This window comes from Poecile atricapillus, chromosome 1 (genome assembly GCF_030490865.1).
Source record: "Poecile atricapillus isolate bPoeAtr1 chromosome 1, bPoeAtr1.hap1, whole genome shotgun sequence".
NCBI lineage: Eukaryota > Metazoa > Chordata > Aves > Passeriformes > Paridae > Poecile > Poecile atricapillus.
The window spans coordinates 165,145,170-165,168,653 of record NC_081249.1 but is presented as its reverse complement, the minus strand read 5'-3'; the positions used below and the strand labels follow the sequence as shown (position 1 = coordinate 165,168,653).

The following is a 23,484-nucleotide window of genomic DNA, read 5'->3' as shown; positions in this document are numbered from 1 at the left end:
AATTCCTGACTGTATTAACTGCCTGGCATTCTTTCTGAGACTTCCTCCATTGCAGAAATAGGCCATTTAAGTTAGTCTTGCTTTCTTGGGTAATTAGTCTCTGTAATGATTTCTCTAGCTTTCTCTCAGTTGGATAAGTAACCCTGGCTCTTACGATGTTTAATACCCCATGGTATAGCAGTACCTCCTGGTATGGAGTAGTGTCTCATTCTTGGCCACTGGATTTTATGCAGACTGGTTTGGGAAGAGCTTGGGAAAGCAATAATTCACTTTGAAGAATTGCTGTGGATCTGTGTTTCATGTCTGTCTGGACTCAGGAATTTGAACACTTCTGTATTAACCACTGGACTGCTGTTTTCCTCAATTATATACATGTGAAGAGCAGCACACTTGATGAGGCAGATGCACTGGAAACACATCAAAGTTTATTAAAACATACATCAACAACATTTAATAAAAAAATTGCCTAGTGAAAAAAGTTAGTGTTAATTAAAGAATTTGTGATTATTAAGAGTTCAGAATCGAAAGTTCATGTTGCTTGGCTGCCAGATCTCACAAAAATAAATTCTGTGAGAGGTCCAAAGAGGGAGAGCTTATACATCTCACTCTATATAACTGAGATATTTTTAATTGATAATGAGAAGTGGTGTGTTACAAAGCAGTGGAAACCACTTTGCACTGTCTGCATTCATAAAGAGGTGCTCATTAAAAATTCACTTTTAGTCACCACCTGTTATTTGTTTAATTTGGTGCTTTACTGCAGCGCTGTATTATTTTTGTCATCCTTCTTTTCTGAAGCACATTATTCATCACTTTGAACCATATGGCCAGAAATATATTCTGAACATCTGATTTCTGTACTGACCATTCCCTGAGGAAAAAGCCTCGTGTCCATGTTTATGACCAACTACCGAACCCTCTCCTGTCATCTTTTCATGAACATTTCTTAACCTTTTGCATACTAAAGATGCAATTAGGGGATTCACAGCTGTGATGCTACAAGGCAACAAGGGGCTTGCACTTGATTAGGCAGAAAAGGCCTCTCTGCTCAAATTCATAAATAAAAAACAAGTATTATGGGAACAGGGGAGAGCTTTCTGCAGGTCCTGTGTTCTCCACTTCCCTTTCCCATGGCAGCAGGCACCTTCTGAGGGGGGTGTGTGCAGCGAGGTGTGCAGTGACCTGGTTGCTGCTTGCTGTGGTGGCCTTTGCTCTTTCCTTGCCTGGGGTGGTACCCAAGGGTCGCCCCTGGCAAAATTTCATAGAAACTTGTAAACAAGTTTGATTCTTCTGGATTGGTCTCATAAAAATCAATATGAAAGATGCCTGTGGAATTGTTTTAATTTGTTTTCCTTGTCTACTCCAAATGTTCTGTAGTGTACAAGCATAACCGGCGATAAAGAACCCCATTAAATGTGCTGCGGCCCTGCATTTCAGGACTCTGGCTTTATTGACTGTGCATATCTCCTCTGTTTGGAGATAAGATGTTGGCATGGTGCTGTCTCCCACTTATCTTTTGTGATAGCAGCGTGTCTGGTAATGCTTGCATGAGCTGTGCACTCTGAACAGGGCATGTGTGCAGTGTACTACAGTGAATTTTTCCTTTAATGGAGGGCAATGGAATGAATAGATGGCAAAGTGTCCTTTTCTTTCAGTCTGGTGTGAAATCTTGTATTTAACATGGCTAGTGGGCAGGTTTCATTCTCATTCTTCTGGCCTGAGCACATACCAAAAACCTGCCATACAACCTGGTGTAATCAGCAGTCTGCTCACAGGAGGCCCTAAGTTTGAAACAGCAGGAGTTTTGCAGCTTGGAGCTGAATGGTGTTGGCAGAGCTGTTTGAAGAAGTTTGCTTAGTTCCTGCCTGCATTGTGCTGAGCCAATTTCAAAGGGCCTGTTGCCTCTACCTCGTGAGAATGACTTCCAGTCAAAATTCACAAGGAATCATGTATCTACTAGTCTGAAATGCAGCAAATACTCTTTTTATTTTCAGTTGTGCCTGTTTTTGTACTGCTGCTTAGAAAGTAACATCAGTGAATACAAATTTAGTTTGGGGGAATTTCTGGTCTTTACTACTGTGTGTTAATGTTCAATTTAGCAGATCTGCATATTTCCACTATCAAAAGAAATTTCTTCATTTGGAGGTTTGAACTAAAATGCCGGATTTTAGCACCCTGTATTTACTGTGTATCTTCATGTTGTGGAAATACAAACTTTGTGTTATGCTGACATTTAGAGGAACAGTGGATTTGGGTATGGTAGCTGAGGTGCCTAAGTACCTAGATTTGTGTTAAGGTACTGTATTATACTTGTTGGATTTCTCTGATTGCTTTCGCCCTTTATAATTTGTGAGAGCTGTGTGTTTTCTGAGCACTGTGAAGTAAGACCATTAGTTTTGATGCCCAGCTTCAAAATGCAGACTATCACTATAGGTTTGAAGAGCACAGTTTGTTTTACTGTAACATTCTTTTGGTGAGTGACTATGCCAGTTCCCATAGGGCTCCAGTTTCTGATCAGCCATTCATCACCGAACTAATTCATGGTACTCTGAGACAAACAGGTTTGTCAGAGTAATTCGATGCCTCCACCAAAGTATGTTTAAACAATGATGCAGAGCCATTTTAATAAGTTACGTGAAAAGCTGCTACTAAACCAGAATAAGATAGTCCTTACTCCAGCATTTAACATCGTTGTCATTCCAGAGTTTGCAGTGGAGCTCACATGGCTCCTTTTCCTGTTTTATAGTGGAACTCCATGCCAAGGTTTTGTAAACACTGTCTTTGTAGATAAAAATATTGCCTGTACTACGTACTACATTTTTCTGATTGTAGTGTCTCTTAGAATTTCATTGGAAGCTGCTTCTAGGAATCAGACTTCTTCTGGACCACCAAGGAGGTTCAGGGTGCTTTGAGTGCTGCTAGGCTTAGTTCTGTTGCTCAGTAGATGTAACAGCATAAACTTCTACAAAAGCATAAGATTTTGTATAACCCATATCTTCTGAAATACTAATAATCTTTATTTCTACAAAGCAACACAGTCCAGATGTGCTGGATGGGAGGTGTTTCTGTTCTTTGCAGCCTGAGGCTTGAATTTCCCATGCCTAGAGCAGTTTTTCTGGGGATTTACCTCACCTCTTCTGCTTCCAGCTCATAAGGGTTGCACTGCTGTTGTTTTGTGATCTGGTTGATAGGGAGCTCAAAGTCACTTGATACTTTATATTGGGTTTCCCTCCATTATGTTGCTTAAATAATAAACCTGAGCTCTGCTGATGGAGGTAAGGGATATGAGCCATGTGTGAGACAGCTTGGAAATTGCTGAGAGCCATACATGCCTGCCACCTTAGTGTGCCCTTCAAGGACACTGAAAATTAAGTAGCATGATTGAAAAAATGGCACTAGTAATAAAGGAGGAGGTTGGTAGTATGCATAGTTCTGCTTTTTCTACCTATAGCCAAGGCAGCTCCTTGTGTTTAGGGGCACTTGCTGACTTTGAGTCTTTTGTGACCATTTTTTAAGGTTTTCCTCAGAAAATACAAGGTCTTGAAAGTTGCTTTTACTTTCATTTCAAAAATGAGGTTTTTGTCTGAACATGTGATAGACTGACATTCTCTCTCAGGAAAACAGTAAACATCACAGCTTAGATGGAAACTGTATTTTGTTGACAAAAAAAAAAGAAAAATCAGTGGTCAGAAGCCTAAAAACTGGCATAGTAGTGTTAGAAGTTAATCTATCCTAAATATAAGTAATAACGTAGCAGCACGTGCTTATGATTGTTTCTCTCACAGGTAGCATAAAGAAGGGATTTTCTAGGATGCTGCATTATCTGTCACATTTTTTTCTCTTATCATGGGTATTTCCAGGGTGTTGCATGCATTGAGGTGTGCTGTGACTACTGATCACTCCTGATGAAGAAAAGTATAAAATGTGGGGAAAAGTCTTCTCTTAAAACACAATCATTACTTAACTGTTTTCTGTATTAGAAGCTCACCATTGCTGCTTAACTCTGGAAGCCTGCTAGGGCTGTAGTGAAAGAACACTTAAATTGAGCTGTGTTATGAGGCTGGTGGGGGAGCATGAAGGGTAAAGCTCTGCTGAGTTAATTAATGTTAACAGTTATGAGTTATCTGCAAGATTCACAGTAGATTACACAGATTGTATTAAGCAGGGTTAATCAGTCCTTTCAGGTATTTAAAGGAGCACTGTTAAGAGCTGGCAAGACTGAAAGTTCTTCTTCAGAGTGTTTGCATGTGCAAGTATGCATGCATATGTGTGTGAATGCACAGCTTGGATTACCATTGAAAAGTAAATTTTTTCCTAGCAGCTACAACACAGGGATATTGGCTATTTCCTGTTCTGTGTATAGGTGAAATTGTGGCAGCTGTTGGAAGGGACAACATTCCTTTTATCTATTTTTGGTCATAACTCTTTTTGTGAAATAGTTCCTCTGCTGTGCAGTAAGGAGATCTTTGTTACCCTGTGATATTAACTGCTCTTTGAATTGTGGACACAGTATGGCTTCACAGTTTTTCAGCATTAATTTTTAATGGCTTTCTCTTACAAATCTGTGAAATAAAATGTGGAAGGTAAGTGGGGTTTGTAAGTGTGTAGAGGGGTAGAGGGTGAATTCATCCCAAAGAAGAATTCGATGATTGCAGATGTATAGTCTTTATATACCACAGCGCCTTGTGTTATGGTTTTCCATATTTGTTCAAAATGTGTATTCATTTTTTTAAAGCAAGTGTTATAGGAACTATCTTTTGGTGCAAATTCTCAGATTCTAGGAAAGTTGAATAACTGACCCGACTCTGAAAGACTAATCAAGCATGCGACATGTCACAGGGGTTTTTTCATCACTTCAGCAGACTTTTCTGTGTTGTGTGTTTAGGAAGCCACCTTGTTGCTGTGTGGTGTGGGTAAGACTCCTGATGCTCTTACTGCTGAGCCATGGGGACTCCAAATGATTGAATGCAGGGGACAGTCTTGCTTTTATAGCAAATCAGATGGGGCTTCCAGAAGGATTTTGCCTGTTACAGGTTTGAGCAGTTATGATAATCTCAGAGTAATGGGGAGAAATAGCAGACACATATACACAAACCCCAGTATGTGTAGATGTATACAGATACATATGTGCATATCTATTTGTTAGAGGACAGTGTTTCTGTTACTATGGGGTGCACAGAAGGCAGGGGCAACAAGTGAACTTGCCTGAGATGGGGATGGCAAAGGAGAGGGGAAGTCCCCCGGTGTCCTGGGATGGAGGATGTCCTGAGGCTGCCCCAGGTCTCCTCCTGGAGCCGCTTGCTTTGGGTGGGTGCTGAGCACTCAGCATCGAGAAGCGCCATCGCCTTTTGTCCCGGTAGCTCCAGGCCGGCAGTTTAAAAAGGGATCAGATGTCAGTGAGAGGTCTCCGTGGGGTGGGATCGAGGACGAGGCTCCTCTGTCACCTCCCTGGTGGCAACAGGTTGGGCAAATCAGGAAGGCTGTTCTTGGCAGCTTGACCTGGTAATTGCCTGTGGGTTGTGCCTGACCTGGCTTTGCCGAGGTGCAAATTACTGGCAGTAAACTCTGTGAATAGCCAAGTGTCAGCTGCAAATAACTGTGTCTCCTCTCTGTAGGTACCTGTACCCCCCTCCCAGGGACATGCAGTAATTCTTCAGATGGAAATGTTGCTTGCCTTTGAAAACAAATGAACATAGAAAATCCAGAAAGGGAATGATGAGAGCCCAGAGGCTATTTTAAGGACATGGCTTCATTTTCCTACCCTCTCATTTTATTCATTATTAGATTCCGTGGTCATCTTTCTTTTTCTCTTTTTTTTTCCTTCTGTTGTAACTGCAACTCAGTGCTAATGGTAAGACTGACTATTATCACAGTAAATGCTGGGAGTGTTTTCTTTCCCAAGGGTGCTTGGGTTACCTTGAGAAAGTCACACGAAATTTATTGCAGCTTCTCCACCTGTATAGTGCAAGAAGTGTGGATGGGTCTTGAAAATTCCCTGTGTGTTCCCTGCCTGGGGCAATCTGTTAGCTATAAAGAAACACCATTTCTTGTTTGAATATTTGTGCATGGGACAACCATCTGATCTGACTTGAAGCTTCTCCCTTTACCCAGCTTAAGAAAAAGTTGGAGACTGTTGCTACAATGGTAAAGCATCTGGTGGGGGATGTGTGGGTGTTTGTTGAACTTGTTAATATTGGGTAAATTAAACGATAGTGATAATGCAGTGACACATCGAAGTTATGGTGCTGGGTATAAATTCTGCTTCAGTGTAGGTGGAAAACTCATAACATTAACCTGCAATGATAGAGGTTTTTTAGGAGTATTTGAGAGGGGCATGCCTGAACTCCAAGGACTCTCTCTTTGCATTACTGGTGTTAAAATTTTTAGTGCCTTTGGTAACTGGTTGGTAATTGGAGTTTGCCTACAAGAAAACATCAGGTGATTGTAGCAGAAAGCACCTAACATAATCAAATGTTTAGAAAGTACAGACTCTTCTGGTTTTGTTTTAACCTACAGACCTTACCATAAAACCTTCTGTTACCTCTGCTTCCCCAGTCACCTCATTTGTCCCATAGCACCACGCTGTAGGATCAGGGATCCCTGTAGGGTGGAACAGCTTGTTCCCTGTACCCTCTCCTCTTCCAACCAGCTGAAAACTTCCCTCTTCTGTAAATCCAACATAGATTTTTGCATGGTTATCTGCAAATGCCTCAAGGACTTCTCTTTCCCAGACTGCATTCTCTGTTGCAGTTAGATAATAAGCTGATGGCGTAGTGACTGTGTGCATGCTTCCTGAAACATTAATTTGTTGTCTAATACTAGGTTATGTGTAAGCTGCCCAAACACAACTTCCAAGCTTGTTGGAAACTCATGGTTAAAAATCTTTAAAATTAGCTTTTGGAAATCAGTTGGTTTAATTTAAACTTAATTGATTTTTTTTTTCTTTCACATTTATAAACATGCTAGGCAGAAAAGGTAGGATGAGAGCTGACACACCAGTTGCTCAGTTCTCTTACAGTTATTCCTCAAGCACTGTCACAACCCTTTTCTTCACAGAAAAAAAATTATTCTGCAAATAGTGTTTCTCCTGAGTTAGAGACAAAGATTTTCATGCATTTCAAAGTGAGCTTAACGATAACCTAAATGTTTATCCCATAAAATTCCTGTTGGTCATCACTGCTTGAATACTGTCCATGTATTTACAGTATCTCAGTTTCTTGGTGTCTTTTTACTGTGTTCCTCCGGTGCCACCCACTTGGGTTTCTGAAAATGGTTTACCAGTGTAATGTGAATTAAATCTTGTTTGTTCAGGGAGTATTATCCTGGAAAGACTGAGCATGTTTGTGCTTGTTTCTGAGCCTTTAACTACCGTATATTTGAGCAGCTCTGAGGATGTTTGGATGTAGTGAAGGCAAAGCATGGCACCTTTTGCTAACAATGAATATTTTTCTCTGTGAGCTTGACCCCATGGCAGTTAAGATGGCTGAGGCAGTAGGATGCTACTCAGCATTAGTAAGAGTGGCAGGGTAAAGCAACTTGTTTCTTTTGGGGACTGAGAGGTAGATCTCAAGTATTTCATGAGTTCCTGCTTCAAACAGGATGTGAGAGTATCAGATGGGTAACAGTCAACTTGGATGTTTCAGTTTATTTTATGTGAATTTGTATCATGTGCCCAGTTAGGTGTTTACTATGTATGTTTCATATAAGCACATAAGTTTTAGAAATGCTTGTAATACGAGGAATGGCAAAAAACAGATCTTACACATAGCCTTCCTTAGAGAGGCTTTTATTGTGCTGGTGTTTGTTTCTTGATAACAAGCTGTATTTTAATATAATTGTTTTCACTCGAGTGATCAAGGGCAGTGGAGCAGAGTTTGTACCTTGGAGCTCTGCATGGCTGATGTGTTTGGTAACAGGCTTTGTGTTAAGCTTAAATATAGTTGCTCAGTTTTAGAGTTGGATGTGAAATTTTTTTATTACCCCAATAAAATATGCCCAGTGTATGGGAAAAACTGACTCACTTTTAAAACAAGTGAATGTGCTTGGTGCTGAGTTTCAGAGAATCCAGTGGTGCTGAGTGTGTTCTGATGGCCTGTGGTGTTTTTTTTTACTGTGTGTTTAGGTGAGTTATGACTGTCCTTAGAGACCACTGTAGATTAGCTGGAAGTGTGTTCAACAGATGGATTGCATTTTAGCTGGTTAGATTTGTAATGCCGAGTGACAAGCCTTTAACACAGCACATTTCATATTCCCTGTTACTGCATAAAGCACTGCAGGGCAAATCTAAGATGAAATAAAATAGAAGTCAAGAGTAATTTGTCAGGACACTACTACAAACATGTGTAGTCACTTGCACATGATTTGAAAAGAGAAGTTGAGGATAAATCAAATAGGCTTTTTATTTGCAGCAAAAGTAGGTAAATTAGTCAAAGGTGCTGCTGGCAATAAAAGCAGGAAAACACAGTGCTCCACAATTGAATTTCCTCCTCTTTGGGTCAAATCAATATTGCCACTAGGCACAACCATAGAGCTGTATGTTTTATTAACATAAGTGATTCAGCCTGGAGTTAATGAAACTAGGATAAAAAAATCTGCTGCTGTACATTTCATTGTTCAGAAGTAAATGTACACTTTTGTATTTAGTTTGATTAAAAAATAAAATTCATGTGCAGCCAATGTGTGTCAGCTTCTCCATTATTTATTCCACTGGACTAGAAGTAAAACCAATTGTGTCCTCAAATGCTTTTTACATATATGAAAGTACCTTTATTTAAATACACTTTTTTTTTCTTTTTTTTTTTGTGATGTGAACAATGTGCATTGTGAACAATTAAATCCTAAAGCAAGATGTGTTTATTAGGACTTGTTTTTCTTCCCATGTCCTCTGATATTTGGAGTGATTTTAGTTCTTTCCAGCCTGGATGAGTTGATTTAACCAGTTCATAAAGCAGTGAGAATGTACACAATGGATTATATTATAGCCACAGACTCTTATTTTCATTTCCTTCTTCCATTGCTTGTTACTATTTTTATTCTCTTGTTACTAAATTACTGATACATGGGTATATATAAGAAGTTCTTTAGTCCAGGGATGTCTCACTCTTTGTGTTGCTCACCTGGATGAGATTTTGCTCCTGGATGGAACCTCTGCGCTACTCTAATACAAATAACAAAACCTGAGCTATAACAATGAGTTGGATGGATGGTTATGCCTGGGTCCTTCTAGGTTTTTTGAGGGGTTTTAATAATCTACTATTATTCAATAATCTATTATATGCCATCCAAATCTCATATGTGTAATATTTTAAAATAAAATGTGACCTTACATGGTGTATATATATGTAATATATATTACTTGTGAGTATAGTTTTGTCATTTAGTGGGTTGTCTGCATCCTGCACAGACTGAGAACAGTTAAGACTAGGTATGATTCCTTCACATCCCCTCCCACTGAGATTCCAGTCTACGATTGTCAGAACTGATTATTTTCAGCAGATGAGGCCACAGTTATTTTAGTGGCTTTTGGATTTCCACTTGAAGGGTCTTTAGAAATGCGCTTTGTAATTTGCTGGTTTTCAGAAGAAAAAAAAAAATCCATTTAAAGACAGCTAATCCTCTAGTCCATCACATAAGGAGTACAATTGTTGCAGAGATGAGCAAAGTTCTTAAGCAAATTTTGCCATGTATATAATGTGTTGGCAGGGAAACAGTACTGAGTCACATACATGGTGTCATCAGGCGTGCTTGCATGGTAAGATGTACATGGAAAACATGTCAATAAAACACTTGTTTCACTTCCTTGTCATTTCTGTGCAACAACTTGTTTCATCTTGTCTAATCCTCTATGATACCCTGCCATACAGTTCACAGAATCTTGCTATGATTTCTTGGACACCATTAATAACTGCTCAGATAATTACGGCAAACCCCACCCCCCCACCTTTATGAAGTTTATATCTATTGGAAGACAAATATATTTTTTTGTCTAAAATTTCATTATTTCATTATTATTTTAATACAAAACTGGAGACTTAAAAAAAAAGACAAAAACAACCCTTGTGTCTCAATTAGCGGTTTAACATGTGTTTTATTTTAAAGCATGTTTACTTTTCCTTAGAATTCTGATTCTAGAAAACCTTGCATTTGATTGTCCCTTGCACTTGGAGTGCACTTTGCCTGAGAAATGCAGCTCCCAACCTGTCCTTGTGGTAGCATCCAAAGGGCCCTTAAAAGGCGTAGGGGCAAAGTTGCCACCCCATCCTGCTGCTAGGAGGCTTTGGGCTGGTGCAGATGGCCACTGACTCCTGCTGAGCCCTTCTCTAAGGATTCAGTGTTTCACCAAATGTTTCCCAGTCTGAGCATGTTTGTGAGATCAGGTCCATACTGAGGTTATGGGAGGAAGGTGTTGGCCGTGCTGCAGATTGGACTCTGCTGAGCTTTCCTGCTCTGTTGGCCTGAGTTGCAGCTAAAATGCAAGCCAAATTCCCTGGCTTGGTACTGTTTGCTTTTGCTGGTATAAATAAAGCTGCTGATGGTTTTTCCTCATGGGCATTTTAAGTAGGAAAGCACCATTTGGCTTCCAGTCAGCTGGGCAATTAGCATTTTCTAGCTAAGCAATATACTTAAATGGAATTGCTTGGCTTGAGCATTGAATTACAATGACTGTTAGACTGCCTCTCTCCTTACATAATTTATTTAGTAACTCGCTTCTTCTTTAGGATTTAGGCAGAGGTTAATTTAATTCTGCTTGAGAAGCTAGTAGTTACTCCTACATTAATGCTGTGCTGTATGGTAATGCAGGGGAAGGTTTTTGTGTAAAGCTTATGTTTGCTGGGTCTCTCAGCTGTGGAAAGGACAATTTTGCCTACTCCTTTCCTAGCAATTCAATCTTTGCAAGAGCTGTTGGCACACTTAAATTGGGACTAAAAAAGTACATCCAAGAATAGTATCTTAAGACCATTTTATTCAATGTTGTTTCACATGTATTTTTAAGAAGCAAATATGTGTTGAACTATAGTGTGGACCAAGGAGACTTTGCTCCTACAGAATTACAAGAGGCCCACTTACCCTGTTACAGATAAATAGAGTGTTAATATGTGACCATGGTGACTTCATACGGAGAGCTTCCTCTGCATCTCTTCTGAGGATCTAAGGCAAAGAGCAAACATCCGGTGTATGTGATCTTGGAGGGATAAAAAGAGGACGTAGAATATGCCTCAGCACTCCAAGAATGATTAGAAACTTTCAGATGGAGGGAATGAATGTGTTTATTCATGCATTTAGTAAGCCTAAATGCTTAATTTGGTTCTTAGAATTTTATCCTTAATCTTGTATATGTCTTGATTTTTCTTAAGGCCCTTGACTGTTAGAATCCATGTGGGGGAATTTTGGCTTTATTTTGTCTTAAGCTTCTTTTAAAAGAAGTGATTGCAAAGAGCTCACAAATGTCAAGCAAGTTCACAGCAGAGGCTTAGACACCAGAAGGCTGCTGAGAGAAACAGAGCATTTATATTTATGTTTAACCTTACTTCTAGGTAGCTCACTGATGTTTCTTGGTGTAGCAGTCCTGGAGTGCCTGGGTGCTTTCAGCAAAACTCACCTCTGGCTTAGGCAGTATCCCTCTTGTTGCTGGGGTGCCACGATTGTCCCAGCCAGCTTCAGGGAACATGAATGTGAGAGCAAGGACAGCAGTTGAGGTCTGAACACCCACTGTGACCTTCATTTGAGAAGCCCTCCCTATCAATACAGGGCCATGTAAGTGCTTGCTCAAACCTTTGTGGGCTTTGTCTACTGCATTTGGGTGTCTGGCTCAAGGAGTGTAACACTTGGCTGCTGATCCTTATATTTTGTGATCATGGTGTTGGATGTCTAACTGGAAGTATCCGTTCTTGAAACCATTGCCACTGTCAAAAGACGTGGGACAAATCTCCTCAAGCTTAATATATCCTGATCTTTGGGCAAGGAGCATTTCAGAAACCTACAGGCACTGCATTGAGGCCTGACAGGGATTTTGATCCTTAAATAACACTTCTGATACCAACATTATTTTTTAACGGAAACCTCATTAGCAACAAAAAGTAAATAAAAAAGACAAACCGTAGTCTGAGGGAGGTGATTGCTGACTTGCAGTAGCTGTCTTCTGAGTTGGTTAAGCTGTAAATCTGGCAACTCAGTTTCTAATGGTTTTAATAATCTGGGAAATGGTTACCATGTGTTGTTGTTGTAACTTTTACTGTTTTAACCAAGCTTTAATTGTGCTGTAAAAATGATTAAAAGGCTTCTCACAGGAGGAATTAGACTTTTTGCTTGTACAGTTGCTCTCCAGGGTACTTTGGATTGCTGTGGGCTATTTAAAATATTTGAAAACCCCGTTTCCTTCTCCAGCAGCTCCTGCCTGGATGTGTTGCCCCTAGCCATGCTGGTTGCCTGAGGCAGAAGGATACACACGAACCATCTCTGCCTCTGCTGCGGAGTCTCACAGCTGTTTGATTTCAAGAGTAACAGCATTCTTCACATGTAATGCAATAATATAACTTGCTGCCCCTATGGGGAAATGGGTCATTTTATCTACCATTTCTTTTTTTGTCTGGGTTTCAGCAGTGTGTCCAGGTTAACCCAATGCCCAGAGTAGCTGTATGCTGGGAGATGGTTGGGTCTATGGGGCACTTTAATTCTCAGTGCCAGTTCACAGGCTGGAAACAGCCCAGTTTCCTGCCTGAAGCCTAAGTTTGACTTCATGAGGTCTTCAAGGAGGAATGATGAGATGTGAGGGGAGCTGAGAGGCCAGGCTGAGGCACAGCATTTTACTTGTGTAAAATGTTTTTGTTGTGTAATAATCTGTGTTACTGCTGCTTCAGAGAAGGAAAACAAGAAAAGATTGATAAATGATAGAAGTTGAAGAATTCCTGATTTGCTCTTAGGTGGGGGGGATGTTAGTTCTATTTCCAGATGTGGGATTTTGGGCAATCGAGCTGACACATGGTCACATTATATCCCTGTCAGTCACTGAGAGTCAGCTGAGCTTCACTAACTTTCTGGGGCTTCAGTCTGGACAAAATCTGAGCTAAACTCATCAGTGTAGGAGCATTCCCTTGACACATTTTATCTCATGCTTGCAGCTATGTGAGTGGATGGTTCACTGGTACATTGGTGATAGTTTATTAAATTAAACAGATGATAGTTTATTAAACTGAAATAACTTCGTTTCTCTGACTTGCTTTCCTGAGCTGAAAAAGGAGAGCAGTGACATTGACCTTCCAATATGAAGTGTTGAGATCTGCTGGTGAGCTGCACTGTGTAACAGGTGTTGTCATCACAAGCACTAATCTGAAGGCAGAGGCTTTTAGAATAATACAGATGATTATATGTTTAAATATTTTACTTTAAAAATAAACGGGTCAGAGTATCACCTCTTGCTACAAATCGGAATCTTTCAATCTGAATTAGCAAATCACTCTTCCAAGCTTGGGGCCATTTCAGCTTCTATTCAGTGACTGTCAGATTCTTGCCAGAAGATACTGAGCTCAGACAGTTATGAGGGAGTTCAATCATGGTTGTGTTGGGTGGTATATTCAAATAATTTTGGAGGAGTTGCTCATGGGAATGTTAACAGCATAAAAGTTAGACGTAATGTCTTTTTGTGTCTGCCAGTTAAATGGCTAGCAATCTGATGATTACACAAAGACAACGCAAATTCCTTATGCATTCCTGCCTCAGTGCTGCTCCATGTGCTGGGTGACTGGAAGCAGAATTCTTTCTCCTCTTTTTTTGCCATGGAAATTGCTGGCTAAACCTCAATACTTCACTATATGCAAAGTCTGATTTTTTTTGTCTAAAGCCTCAGTGCCATGCTGTATTGTCATAACACATGTTGCAGTCAAGCCATGTGCTCTTACATCCAATAGATTTTGCACCTGTTTCAGTAACTGATGCAAACAAACTTTGTTCAATGTGTCTCAAATGCCCCAAATACAAAATGCATTTGGCTAATGGGTCAGCGAATGTTTGGTTACATTAGCCAAGTTTCACATTACATAAAGGACTGTAGAATTTCATTAACAGCTCCAAAAATCCTATTACCTGAGACACTGAGTTATTTCTACTTTATCCAAAACTGGAACTGTCAAGGAGTGTGCTCTGGAATGGATCAGAAGGAAGAAAATTAAATGTGTCTAAAACATTTTTTTAGAATATGCACTCTGATTGCTTATCAAAGGCTGCAGGCTCTCTGAATTACTTCCTCTTTCAATCAGGCTTAATTTTCCTCCTGTGGTATAACTTTGAAAGCAGAGAAATAACAATGGGTAGCTGGGAGGGGAAGTGTTCGGGTGAATGGGTGATTGTTTCAGGAAATGTGTTTCTCTGCTGGGCTGTTGTGCTTTTTCCCCTGGTCTGAATGCTTTGCAAGTATCAATGCCTGTGCCCTTCCAGCGGCCTAGGGGTAGTCTGGGAAGTGGAGACAAGCCGGAAAAAGGCACCTGCCAAGCATTTGGTAGAGTTGTATCTGTGAGCTTTTGTTTCCTGAATTTCAGCACAGCATTTCGGTAATACAACCTTTTCCTCCTTTTTATGGGAAATAAAAACCTGCCTGCAAAATGTTTTATCCAGTTTATCACAAGTGGGGGTGCTGGTAACTGCAAGTCAAAGCTAATAACTGTACTGCTCTGATCTTTGTTTCTGGGGTGCATAGCTGATCATATTAGTGTACACAGTCCCCTTTGCAATGTATTTATTTGAATGACTTTAAGTATTTTGCCTGCCCCAGGGCTTGTAGCCTTTCTTCTCCACAAATTCTGTGATTTCAGAGCAGCTTCAGACAGCTGCCGTTCAGATCTTGAACCTGATCCACCTCCCTTCTATCATCTCCCCCAAAATAAAATGACCCTTAAGTATGGAATGAACATAATTTAATTGTTTTACTCCTGATTAAAAACAATGCAAATAAATCCAGAACTTCATATCCAGTTTCTCTGAGCAGTGCCAGATGCCTGGTCAAGTGCTTTTCCCCACACATGCTTCCCTGGACCATCCTTAACTTTTCAGACCCATGAAATAATTTGGGCAATTATTTGAGTTACTCAAACTTCACAGAGCAGCTTAGGTACCTTTGAACCAGCGGCATTTATATGCCCTGAAACATGGCAGCAGCCTTATGTTGCACATCAGATGAATATAGGTCATGCCTGGGGTAAAGGCATGAATGATTGGTGTGCCTGGCATGGTCATGCATTTATCCTGATTAGTGCCATGGGACCCTTTAAGTTCCATATTAGCCATTGTTAGAAGAGGCAATTAGTCTATGTTAGCTGTGCAACCTGATGCTATCTTCAAATAGTGATTTCTCTCTCAAGTGGGGCTTCCTCTTGTGACCTTTGACCTGACAGTATGTTAAAAGCTTTATAATTGATGGAGCTTTGTGTTATTTGTGGTGAGATTGATATGGATTCCTTCACACTGAACATTGTCTGTTCTCTTGTTTAGGAAGTCCTTCAGCAGCTGATTGTAATGAATTTACCAAATGTTTTAATGATTGGCAAAGATCCTCTTTCTGGTGAGTAGTTCATTGGGGTCTTCATCTGTCTTGTCTGTTTTACTAAAAAACTTGATTTTTTTTTTTTGTGTGTGTGTGTTCTTAAACTATTCTGTAATTCTGTTCTTGTTTAGGTTGGAAAGCACCTTAAAGAGTCTGGCCCTTAACACTAAACTATGTCCCTAAGTACCACATCTATGTCTTTCAAATACTTCCAGGGATGGTGACTCAGCCACTTCCCTGGGCATCCTGTTCCAATCCTTGACCACTTTTGGAGTGAAGAATTTTTTTCCTAGTATCCATAAGAGTATTCTTAAGCCTCCCCTGGTGCAACTTGAGGCCATTTCCTCTTGACCTATTGCTTGTTATTGGGAAGCGGAGACTCAACCCCCACCTCACTATAACATCCTTTCGGGTAGTTGTAGAGGGCAATAAAGTCCCCAGAGCTTCCTTTTTTCCTAGGCTAAACACCCCCAGCTCTCTCAGTAGCTCCTTGTCAGACATATGGTCCAGACCCTTCCCCAGCTCTGTTGCCCTTCTCTGGACACACTCCAGCCCCTCGGTGTCTTTCTTGTTGTGAGTGGCCCAGAACTGAACACAGGATTTGAGGTGTGGCCTCACCAGGGACAAGGGCTTCTACAGGTACAGGGGAACAATCTCTGCCCTGGTCCTGCTGGCCACATTATTGCTGAAACTGGCCAGGAAGCTGTTGGCCTTCTTGGCCACCTGGGTACAGCTGGCTCATGTTCAGCTGCTGTCAAATGGCACCCCCAGGTCCTTTTCCACAGGGCCACTTTCCAGCCACCCTGCCCCCGACCTGTAGCGATGCCTGGGATTGTTGTTGATCCAAGGACAGGACAGCTACTGCTTTGAACCTCATTCCACTGGCCTCAGCCCTCCAATCCAGCCTGTCCAGATCCCTCTGCAGAGCCTTCTTACCCTTCAGCAGATCAACACCCTCACCCAGTTCGGTGTCATCTGCAAACTGACTGAGGGTGCCCTCCACCCCCTTGTCCAGATCATTGATAAAGAGATTAAAGGAGCTGACCTCAATACTGGGCACTGGGGAACCCCACTTGTGACTGGCTGCCAGCTGGATTTAACTGTTTGGACTGAAAGTTGCTCCTAAGGGACTCTGGCAATCAGTTTCCTAAAAAGGTCATAATGCAAACATGCTTTTTAATGAACTGTATGTATTTGTAGGCAAACTACAAATGTTTGACTATCTTTGAATCTCACAACTTTATGTATCTAGAATGTAACACTGAGGTATTTATATACCTGTACATATAAGTATACATGTATATTTGCATGTGATGCACATACATGTGTGTGAACTCACTGTTCTTGCCAAAGCCAGAACAGCAGCTGTTTGTTTGTTTGAAAGCTGTCTCTTCACCCCCTACTGCAAGTGACCTGGGATGTAGTCTGCTAAAAGACAAAGATGTGTTGTCTTGCAGGTGTTCTGTGTGCCTGTATAATGAGTTTAGTTCTTGCTGTATGTATGCACCAGAGTCTCATAGAATTGCCATTGAATTTTGCAATTTCAATTGCAATTGAAGGAATTGTTGCAGATGAAATGTGGGAAGAAATATAAATGAGGCTGGAGAAAAAAAAACTTATATGAAAAAACAGGAAAAAGTAAGAAAGAGAATGGACAAAAAGAAAAACATTTCTCTGACCATATTGTTTAGATAATATCTGGTTGTACAAAGTATCACATCAGAAGTAAGGTGGAAGCAAGTAAGCTCAAAGTCCAGCGCTTTTGATGAGACAAAATGAAAGCTGTTTAGCCTGAAAATTGAGTTGACTTCTTTGAAACACATTTCTGAAATGGAAAGTTGTGTTGCTGTGTTTCTTATTTGTTTTTTTCTCTTTGCGTTCCCATTCTGTCTCTGTTTGAGCCCAGTGCTAGTTCTGTGAGTGCTACTGCCAAGGACATTGTTTTTACCAAAGAAGGTAAACTGAATGAACAGCAATGAACACTGTCAGCAGTGATGGGAATGACATGGTAATCAGCATCTCCAGAACAAACAAATGGCAGAAACCTTGGCAGAAGGTTCTATTTTGCTGCTCTTAGCAGCTGTAGAGTGCATATGTACAAAAAAGCATTTATCAGAAAAGAATATTAGCAGACATTGGATCACTGAAACTCATTCACACTTCTGTGTTAAAATCAGGAGGTGAGTTGGAGTTGAGAGTGAGGAATTCACTTCTTCAGCAAGCAGAGTAAAGTCTGCAAGTATTAATTGGGCTGTACAGGCTACTGTTATGGGCAAGGAAGAAAGTCAAAATACAAGAGCGGTTTTTCTTCTTGGTCATATGGGCAATGGGCTGTTTAGCATCAAGAGTGTTACTGAATAGAAGCATCTGGGCCAGCAAAGCAGCATCTCTGCTGGCTAAGTGTCAATGGGAAAGGCTGGCTGGTTTCTTGTCACAGCCATTCCTGAGCGACAGCTGGCAGGAGACTCATAATCTGGTAAATACAGTTTTGGTTCCTGGGAAAGAGCACATTTGAAAGCTGTCCTGTATTCAGCTATAGTTTGCTGTCATTGGCCTGCTGGCTTTTGTCAGTACCTTAGATCTCTCTTTGAAGAAAGTACCTGTGTCTCTTGTAGGAAGGGCACTGGTGGCATACATGTGTTCCTGTCTTCTAGATCCTTTAGTTACAACCAGAAAACTTCGTTGTCTTTTCTGTGGTTTGGGGTTTTTTGTGAGTTTTTTTTTGTTTGTTTGTTTGTTTTGGTTTTTTAATGTGGTCTTTTATTTTCCCTATTGCTGACTTATCACTGGCTTTATTTGGCCAAAACATGAGAAGGATAAAAAAATGTAACTTGTGGATTGTAACGTCTAAAGTTGATGGAGTCTGTGTGCAGAAAAACCCCAACTTTCTCATTTAGCCATATTATATAATGATTTTTGAGAACTAGCCCCAGCTTAGACATAACAGAAGAAGGTGGTGAGCAAAAGAAGACTCCAGATGTATTTGTTTTAAATATGTTTAAGGAGGAGAATGTCTGAAAAGCTCATCTTAATCTTACTGTTGGCTAGGCATTTACTGGTAAGATATGCAGGAGAAATGGTTAGAGAAGTGGAGAACTAGAACTTCCCTCAGGAAGGAGAACCTGGCTGAGAGCTTGTGGGAAGCTCCAAGAGAGGGAACAGGAATGAGATGGCTGAGGCAAAGGTGGCAAAGCCGATGCAAAAAGCTGAATGAAGGAACAGGCTGTGATGAGCAGTGTGATGACCGGGTGATGTCTTTGTTACTGTCCTGCAAAGAGGAGTCAGAAGAAGGCAGGAGCACTTGGGAGGGGGAAAAGAAACAAAACAAAGGTGTTCTCTCTCTCAGTGAGGCAGTGATGAAACCCCAGTGTTGCCTTCCCCATCCTGTAGCTAAGTTATCTCACTGAAAGGTCCCTCTTGATCAGAGAAAGAAGAATCAATCCCACGGTCACATTCCTGGAACAAATCCAGTATTGCTTTGCACTGTTTGAGCTGGGAAGGCTCTTATTGTCTCCGCAGATCCAAGACCAGAGAGCTGTTAGATCTGATTCACTGTGTACAATTTCAGTGACTTTTTTCTTGGAACAAGCCCATGAGATGTTTTGCTATGCATACTTTTCAGAAATTTTACTTTTGCCTTCTAGAACACAGCCAAAAGGGGTGTTACAGGCATTACATTAGAAACTGAACAACGCTGAGGCTGTGAATGCTGTTCTTGCTATTTAGTTTGCATTTGGCACTCACTGGTTGGGACAACTGAGGGCTTCTGCTTCTACTCTGCTTTGAACATGAGAATGTTGGAAAAACAGAGCTGCCATCGGAAAAAATGCAGTAGCACTTGGGCTTTTGCATAGGAAAAGGCACACGTCTGCTGGGTTTATGAGCTTTACTTGCTTTAATGTCCTCTAAATAGTCTTGTTCCAGGCCATGGTAAATTTGCCTATTTCATTTGTCCATGGGCATAAAAATAGCAAAAATATTTGTTAGAAGATGAAGGCTTGACTGTTTTCTAGACTATAGGGAGCCAAAAATAAACTTGAAAGTTTAATTATGGGATTTAAAAAATTTTCCCAGAAATTTGACTTGCAGAATGATGCAGCTGATGTCGGAGGATTTATTCTCTTAACTGCACTTTGTGGTAGACGGCTACTACCATTAAATTTCCTTTTCATTTTTATCTTTCCTCAATCCTTTTTCTTGCTGAACAGCTTTTTCAATTCATTACTGCACCACAAATCCCCCTGTGCTCAATAAGAGAATCATCAGACTATTTATCATCTATGACATACATTGTTGTAATCGCTTTTACATATTATGTCTGGTTTTAACATGCCTTATAAATGGCCACTCATTCATGTGGCCACACTGGGAATATCAGAACACAGTAATGGTTGTGAACCTCTATTAAGATGCATTTTTTAATTTCTCCATTTCTAGACATTCTTGGTTTTACACAGCTAGTGAGTGTACCTGGAAACTTACGGCAGTTAATCTTCTGGAACAGTCATAATCAGAGAGGGGAGAGATGTTAACTTGTTTTCGATCAAGGATGGAAATGAGGTTTTACTTGCCTAAAATAGGCTTATTTCTATCCCTTCAAAAAAACTGCTTATTTATCTACACTTTCAAATTACATGTTAAGTTTGTGATGAGAAACCCCAAAGTCCCTGCTAACAAGTGCCTATAGAAAACTCGTTTTCCTTAAAATTGTAAAAGTCTATTCCCACTTGGGAATGCTTCATGTATGGTTTCCTTCCTCATTTTGTCTCACAGTCCTCCAGAGGCACAACAGTTCATAAAATATAAAGTTAATAACAAAACACTGCCTCAATAGTGTAAATTTAGTATTCAAGCTTTTCTCACTGAGGATGTTGCTGGAGTTGGGAAAAACAGCACTTGTGTGTTTCACCCACCCCACATTCTCTGCTCACCTCTAGCTGCCATGTGTGGCAATCCCTCTCCTGTGCTGGATGGAGTAACATCAGAGTAGAAATATGGAGAAACAGGCAGCACATGTCCACAATTGCCCTTACTTGGACCCTCTTGTTCCCATTTCCTTTGATATCTTCCCATCCCCCTCTCATTTTTTTTCATTGTTTGTGTTCTCTCTGTACCTTGATCCTCCTTTTTTTGTTGTTGCATCTCCTAATCCCTCTGCCCGCCCTTCTCCCTGAGTCCTGCCATCTGTTTTCCAGCCTCCAGCCCCATGAGAGCAGAGGGATGATCTGGCTCTGGCACAGGGAGGCTCCCAGGATGCACAAGTGATGTCTGGGCTTTCCCTTCCTTTATTTTCCAGGAAACCTGCTGGCCTTCTCTCAAGGCTGGGAGCAGATGGGCTTTCTGCAAATGCTCCAGGTGTCTGGCTGGCTCCCTTGCAGCACAAACACAGGGTCTGAGAGCAACTGCCCTGGAATTTTAAGAAAAGGAATAAAATAGAATTGTTTATTTCTTAATTAGCACTTCTCTGTTTAAGTGATAGTTTGACTCTTGTCCATTTTTCTTCTGGATATCTCTCTGCAAGGAGCTAAATGTTTGCATCCTAGGTCGTAGGAGGACAGTGTCTTGGTAAGATCAGCTAATAAGCATGAGTACACTCAGTAGAGTTTCCCAGCTGTCTGGGGAGGACTTGTGTCATCCCAGTGAGCCAGCACAGGGGAGCTGGCACATTCCTGCTTATGAGGTTCCACAAGGAACTTTACCATCTTATAAATGAAGCAGAAATGAAGCTGTTTGAAAAACATGAGAACTGTTCAGAGGGCATGATTGAATCGGGGATGGAGGTCACTTGCTTTTCTTCAGTATGCATTGCAGGGCAGAGGCGCTGTCTGGGGTGTAAAGCTTCACTGTGGTGCCCTGTAATAGTCCTAGAAGTGCTTCTGATTCATTTTGTCACCGTGGGCATTCCCACTTCCCATTGAAGTATGTGGTAGCTCAGCTCTCCTGTGGGTGAGATGAAAGGATAGAGGGGTAATTAATCCCTTCCTGGCTTGTTTTGAGGTTTAATTGAACACTCTAAAGCACTTTAGATTGTTAGAGAGGTTTTTAATACTCATACCCTATTTTTTCTAAAAATCTCCTGTAAATAGTGTTACTCTACAAGGCTTTAAAATGTTACTCAAACCTAGCTTGAGAATGAGTGATCTGGGAGTGCCTTTATGTCAACAAACTGTCTGTTACCCATGGGAAGCAACTTCTGAATGAAAGCCCAAGGAGTGGAACTCTTTAATCAAGCATGATCTTCTGAAACACTTGTGTGGCTGGTATATCTGCTCAGTGGACCTCTAAGCCTTAGAAGTGTTTCTAGTGGGTAGTACAATCTTACTTTCATTACATGATGTAGCATGTCTGCAAGCATAGAAAAATTTATTGAAAAGGAAATCTTGGAATAATCCTGACAGCTAAACTTTCACTCCAAGCTGCCAGGGGAGAGAGCAGACTGCCAAATGTTATGTTTAAAACATTAAGAAGCTAATAATTCATTATTATCTCAAGTCTTAATTTCTCACTCCTTTCTATAAACTCTAGCTTGTCCATCCCTGCCATGGCTTGCCATGTCTGCCTCCACTTCCTCATGGGAGGACTGGAGTGGGGTAAGGTCTCACTCAAAGGGCTCTCCCCAGGCAAGGTCAGTTCATGTTGGGAGGCCAGGGCTGACCATGCTAAGTTGCTTTGCTGTAATAGCCAAAGGTGTTTCACCTTTGCTGCAGCAGCACCAATGCCCATCTGTTACCTCACTAAGAAAATAGCAAAGCCTTGGTGCAGAGAGGTGTAGGGTGTGGTTTGAATGGCTTTAAGTAGCCCACGTGTCTTTAGGATGGTATAGATGCTGTCACAGTTGGGAAGTGGCCCTGGTGTTTTCCAAAATGAGTGATTTCAAGCCACTGTGCTCACCCCAAGGATAATTGGGATCTCATGGTGCACAGACTGGAATGTATGGTTAACAGATGAAGGTGCCCAGAGCACACAAGAGTTAGATCTTGTGTCTGGCATGATCTCAGAGACATGCTCAAATCACTCATTCTCCATAACTTAATGACTTGGTTTGGTGTCCCACAGGCATGCTCTGCATTTAGTACCTGGTCTGTATTGCTTTGAAGCTAATGTAGAATGAAACCCAGTGCTGAAACTAATAAGAACTCAGTTCCTTGAAAAAACTACCTTCTGACCAAACTAATAGTCTCCCAGTAGTGCCCTCAAAGAAACTGTTCATGAAGTAACAGATTTTTATTTTTTTTCTGCTGTTGGTGAAGGATTTTATGTCATTGTCTATGTTTAAGATTTGTTCTTGAGATTTGTACAGAACAGTCAGACTTTCACAGACTGAAATTAAATTTGTGTATTAAATTGTAACTTTTCAGGAAAGAGGAAGCCTTGTGTGCCACTGCATACAGGGAGAAGAGTAAGAATGATTATATGTCTTTCAAAACCAGTTTTTAAATATTCTGCAGGGGAATAAGCTTGTATTTATAGGGTAAAGTATGAACTAACATGTTTTAAAGATGAATGTTCCTGTTGAAGAGGAGTTCTGCTTGCAAAATCTTAATGGTTACAAATGCAGGACCTGGATATTGAGAATTGTAGTGTTCATGCATACAGTTTACTGATTATTTTTGTAGGGAAATTCTTGAGTCGTTATAAAGATGATCATACCTAAAAGTTGTTGAAAAATTTGTAGGTATGTTTGAAAACTGGCTTAGGACGTTTGTGTGCCCGGAAATCAGGAAACAAGTTACTTCCTAAGCTGCCTGCATGTGGCTGTGCTGCCTTGCAATGTTGTGGGAATGGCAGGAACCCCTGTGGTAATTTAGGTCAGTGCCTTTGTGCAGCTGTGGGGCTGTGGCTGCTTAACTGATGAGTCAGATTAACTCTCCTTCCCTGGCCTTGGGTCCTGCACATGCCTCTGACTTTCTGCCAGGCCAGAGCAGCCTCACAAGGGCATGCTGGTGGTGGAG

The 23,484-nt window shown here is 40.9% G+C and overlaps 1 protein-coding gene across 2 annotated transcripts in view; it reads left to right on the top strand.

Moving 5' to 3' along the window:
- The window catches only part of CCDC88C (coiled-coil domain containing 88C), a 95,268-nt gene that overhangs the window by 21,804 nt on the left and 49,980 nt on the right, over positions 1 to 23,484 (top strand). For both annotated transcript variants that reach the window (XM_058840340.1, XM_058840331.1), the window contains exon 4: positions 15,481 to 15,550. In XM_058840340.1, the coding sequence (XP_058696323.1) occupies positions 15,481 to 15,550 (70 nt within the window). The remainder of the gene's footprint in view (positions 1 to 15,480; positions 15,551 to 23,484) is intronic.